General features: G+C 38.8%; 1 protein-coding gene across 1 annotated transcript in view; it reads left to right on the forward strand.

Moving 5' to 3' along the window:
- mad1l1 (mitotic arrest deficient 1 like 1) overlaps positions 1 to 3,993 on the forward strand; it is a 49,358-nt gene extending 45,365 nt beyond the window's left edge. Inside the window, exon 18 of the mRNA XM_015034544.1 lies at positions 3,481 to 3,993. Within this exon, the coding sequence (XP_014890030.1) occupies positions 3,481 to 3,630 (150 nt within the window). The 3' untranslated portion in view covers positions 3,631 to 3,993. The remainder of the gene's footprint in view (positions 1 to 3,480) is intronic.
- The last annotated feature ends 1,261 nt before the right edge of the window (positions 3,994 to 5,254 follow it).

A 5,254-nucleotide genomic window follows, 5' to 3' on the forward strand; every position in this document is an offset into this window, starting at 1 on the left:
TTTTGTGTTTGTTGGGGGGGCTGGAAAAAAAGGGGGGGGGGGGCCGGCTCGCCCCCGCGGGCCGTAGTTTGGGGACCCCTGTTTTAGAGTAAACCGTTCAGATTTGTTTTAATGTTTGCTGTAGGTCAGAATTGAATAACCCTAATGTTTAATCTAAAGTAGGCATTTCCCTTTTTTCTGATTTTAAAATGAAAAAAAAAAAAAAAAGTTTTGGCTCAAATGGGGAAATGTGGCTATTAAACTTTGCAGCAAAATGTGTCCAATTTATCTGCTTGTTTAAACTAAATGTCTAGAATGTTATAACACCTATTAAACGCCACATCTAAAAATGTTGTCAATAACAGGACTGTTCAGTCACTTATACCAACGCTTTAGTTCTGCCGTTTACATTCGACGCATACATCATTCACCAGATGTGGCTGAGTTTCCCAAGGATACTCTAATGGAAGTACTGAGAAAGTTTATTTCATTATGAGACATGAGCCACTGCTTTTTGTAGTTGTGGGGAAAATAACATTTCCAGCATGTGAATTATGCAAGGAGTTTATTGGGATGTTTTTGGAAAGTGGTGATTTAAATAAAAAAAGCATTCCCCTGCTTTAATTTCAAATTAATATTTATGCTGCTGTGATGCGGGTTGAGCTTGTGGAGCTGCTTTGAGTCCTAGGACATGCTGTCAGCTTTTAAGCCACCTGCTCATTTTTATACACAGTTATGGCCAAAAAAGCATCCATATGCTTGAAAAAATGAAAAAATTAGGATTAAGGTTTTCAAATTGGTTCACAAGACTGGAGAACACTTTTTGGAAGGCAACTACAAATAGGTTTCAGTTTAAAAGACTTGCAACATGATTACAACAAATCCTCTCGACTTTTGTTGCATTTCATCCACTTTTTCCCTAATTTAATTTCCATTTTTAATTTTATACCAGAGGTCCCTGGGGGGATGGCTGGAGGAAAAACTATTACAAAAACAGGACGTTGTCAGAGTTATTGGACTTAAAAGAAAGTATGCAAACTTTTACTGTTATGCTAAACCAACCTTAGGAACAACAACATTTTCTTTGTTTTCTCTTGTTCTGCAGGTACACTGGTCCGTTCCTCTCACAGTTGTGCTGATGAATTCTTGCTGATATTCAGCGTTGCTGCTGCTGCTGCTGCTGCTGCTGCTGCTGCTGCTGCTGCTGCTGCTAACATCATAATTCAACCCATGCGGGTTGTCTGGCACATTATTCTCCGACAGTGTAATAAATTAATTGCACGTTTTATTTCAAACTCAAAGAAGGGATTTGTTAAAATTCTCTCTAATGAGACAATAAGTCTCATGTAAAATTAATCACCTTAGCTCAACGGTAATTAAAATTGCACCAGAAGTCCTCGGAAGTTCCGTTTTCTCTCGTTTGAGTGGAAGCTAATTGTGCTTCATTTTGCACAAAATTGGGAGAAACGGAAAGTTGTTCTGTCTGGTGCTTTTTAAACATTTTTGCACACCGCATTTCCATACCCACTTAACCACTGTGCACTCAGCTAGCAAATGCCATTAGTTCAGGAACCATGTTCTCTTACCCATTAGAGGTTTGTGATGGGCCTCAGCTCAGTTCCCTGTTTCAACTTCCTGCAGTGCAAGTCGAAACAGATTTCCTGTGGTAATGCTGAGTGAGATGTTAAGTTAAAAAAAATAAAATAAACAAGAAAATGAAAAAAATCAGACGAGGCAGAAAGAGGCCACTCCAAACCGCACACACCTAATAAGTAGGTGTGTGCCTGCCCAAATGTGGGCAAATTGACCCTTTGTAACTACATCACTTAATCATTCCAGGCACCGTGATGGACGTCGGAAGTTAGGGACAGGAGTATTGAACCGATTGACTGAAACTGTTTTCCCAAGTTGTTTTTGCCAGTTTTTTAATGACTTCTACTTGTTCGAGTTGAGCTAATTTTGTCTGTGAACATAACACACCCGGTTGGGGCTCATACAAGGTATTTACAAAAGTTGGAAATAGCTAGTATAGAAACCGACTCATACCTTTTTCCTCCTGACGTGTTGATCAAATTCCTGACTTCGCCTGAATTCACACCACATGATTTATGTCACTATGTCATTAAAATAGTTTCCCCTTAAACAAGAGAAACCTTAAAAACGTACAAAAGATGAGATGCTAACCATTTTTGTTCCTACATGCTAGGCTACATGACGGTGTGGCATTGTCTCCATGGTCATCAATGGTTAGAAGCGTACTTTCTCCATTAAGCGAGATTTGATATCTTTCTGATAATACTTATAAAGTATATTAATGTTAATCTTATCTTGTAAAAGGTCTTGTCTGCTAATCTGCGATTTCACCGAGGACTTCGAGTCCTCTATGCTATCCATTGCCGCCTCATTAAAAGGTATACACAATAAAATGATAAGCTTGGTTTGGATCCTTCTCTGTGCAGCCGACAGCGCAGCACCCCATGACCATTTTATAGTAAAATTAACTAAATAGAATTGATATTAAGCTACACATGTCTGTTTTTAGACTAGTTTTAATGTAGCACATTGGTTGTTTTGATGCAGGCAGAGTTCTGGAGAGCGTGATGTCATGCGTAAAGGGTCAGTATTTTGCTAATGTTGAATAAACATTAGCAGTTGCCTTGTTTCCATTAAATAAGAAATGAAGTGATGTGAATAAGCTTGTTGATGCGATAAGTAATTGAAAATCATGGAAGCGACGGTCATAGCAGTTACATGATATGTATTCATAATTCATCCATGATGCTAGCTCTCATCATCTATCAGCCAATCAAAGGAGACATCAACATCTTATTCAGGCGTTGTAGCGACAAGGCCCGCCTACTTGGGAGCTGCTATGTATGTAGCATTTTGGGGAAATTATAGTCGATCATTTTACTTAAGTGTTATGGATTCAACATGTTGGAATGAGACTCAACGTTTTATGAACTGTGTGATGCTGTGAGAGCGCTGGTGGAGCCAGCTGTGCATTGTGTGAAAAAACAAAAACTAAACATCAACCTCCTGAATAAAAAAAAAAATAAAATACATATATTATTATTTCTCATCTTTTACTTTCCTGTGTTTTCCCACAACCTGCATGTTCTGTCTGATATAAGATCTCTATACACTCTGACGCAGGACGTTTCTCAGATGTCTCAATATGTTCTCAGTGTGTCATGGGACTCTGCTCCTCGCTGCATTGCTTTAATTACTTTATTTTCCCTCATCCCTTTCTCCTTCACTCCATCACCCCGAGCTGCTCCTCGTTCCTTTTAATTAATCCACACAGACTTAGACACCCTTTCCCCTGCTGTGGTTGTGTATACACACACACACACACAACCAACTCTGTACAGACACACACTTGACGGCTCCCTTTAGACGAGCACAGCTTCGAGTGATCTTGCTCCGTCTTAAAAGTTTTGGTGGAAACTGATGCCTGATAGTTGGATGTTTTGTTTTTGGTCTGATTTTTTTCTGCAGGGCTCCAATGGAAGCATGCAGCTCATGGAGACGGAGTTCTCCAAAACTCTGGGAGAAATGGTGACCCTTCACCTCCACCACCAGAAGAGCATCCCGGCCTTCCTCTCTGCCGTGACGCTGGACCTGTTCAGCCGACAGACCACCTTCTGAAGAGTGTCACCTCTTAAATGGAAAAGTGTAAAATTAGATTTATTTTTTTCTTAAAATGGCCAAGTGGCTATCATAGCTTTGAAATATGTATTGTATGGAAATTGATGTAATGTGAATTTAAAACATTTTTTTTTTCTTTTAATGTCTTTTTTTTCTTTTCTTTATTTTCTCCCAAAACTCGATAGACAAAATTTCATGTTAAAGTTTTCTGCCCTGTCGGCCATTAAAATTATTGCCCCTCATAAAAAACTTTGGAAATAAAATGTATCTTTTATTGAAGTAACACAGTCTCCCACTGAAAATCCAGTAGTACGCACAACTACTATGAAGATTTCTTTGTAATGAATAAAACAAAAAATATTATTTTGTTTCTACTTGACTTTATTGATTAGGAGCTTCAGATTAGCATACTTTGACTATTGATGTTTCAGTATGCCAATAACTACAACTTCCCTCTCATTTCAGATTCAAGCTGCTGTTTGAACATAATGCAAAAGGAAAAAAAAAAAAAATATATATATATATATATATATATATATATATATACACACACAGATATATATATGCGTGTGTGTGTGTGTGTGTGTGTGTGTGTGTGATAAATCTGCCAAAATGTAGTTTCACTGTATTTAATTAGAGCAGGCAGCTCCATTTGTTCAGGCTGGGAGTATTTGTGTGGTTCTATTGTCACCAAAGCAGCGGTATGCCCGATGATTTCGGTAAGCTGCTTATTTCCTTTTTCTCTATTTTTTTGCCTCGTCTCTTTCATTACTGTTCTCGACTGTTAAAAATATATGAAAACATAATTATGATGCCAAATCATCACAGGATATGTGAAGCCAGAACTGGGGTGTGGTTGTGTGTGAGTGCGCGCGTCTGAAATACATGGAAAAGTGTTAAATTAACTTTTTTCTTTTATAAAATAAAATGCCAAAGCTTAAGATAGACTATAGAGTTGAGTCATTTATCTTGCTATCACTCGAGCAAGATAAGTGACTTGATAAACACTTTAAATCATGTCTGATTTAAAGTGTTTCACATGTCTAAAGCAGCAGGTTGGCTTGCTTCGTCTCACCTCCAAATGTGGTGTTGTTGTATTGGGACACCTTCAGATTCCTCCATACTGTTTTCCTTCGACAGCTTAACCTTCTCGTGGTCTTAAGAGACGGAGTCTTTTGGAGCTTTTCCCCGTTACACTAACAGATCAGCAGAAACTGTTAGATCGTCATACGCTTAGAACGAACTGACGACTATATCTATCAGACAAGTATACACCGTCATTACCATATGACTTTATTTAATCAGCAACATAGAATCATGACATAGATCGTCATACACTTTATTAACAGCTGTATGGCATCCTACCTTAGTGGTTAACTAGTCAGACCATCGTCAAGCAGCAGGGATGTGAGTTTTACATGGACGTGTTTTGTAGATGACTGCAGCTGCAGCTAGACCCTGTTTTACATACACTTTGAAACCACGACAATGCATGTATATCTATCTAGTTATCATTGAAAACAGTTAATGACCCAGGACACGCTGGAGGGACTAGGTCTCTTGTTGGCCTGGGAACGCCTTGGGGTTCCCCAGAGGAGCTGGAAGAAGTGGCTGGGGAGAGGGA

Source organism: Poecilia latipinna, unplaced genomic scaffold, assembly GCF_001443285.1.
Source record: "Poecilia latipinna isolate Pla-1442-1.1 unplaced genomic scaffold, P_latipinna-1.0 Scaffold303, whole genome shotgun sequence".
NCBI lineage: Eukaryota > Metazoa > Chordata > Actinopteri > Cyprinodontiformes > Poeciliidae > Poecilia > Poecilia latipinna.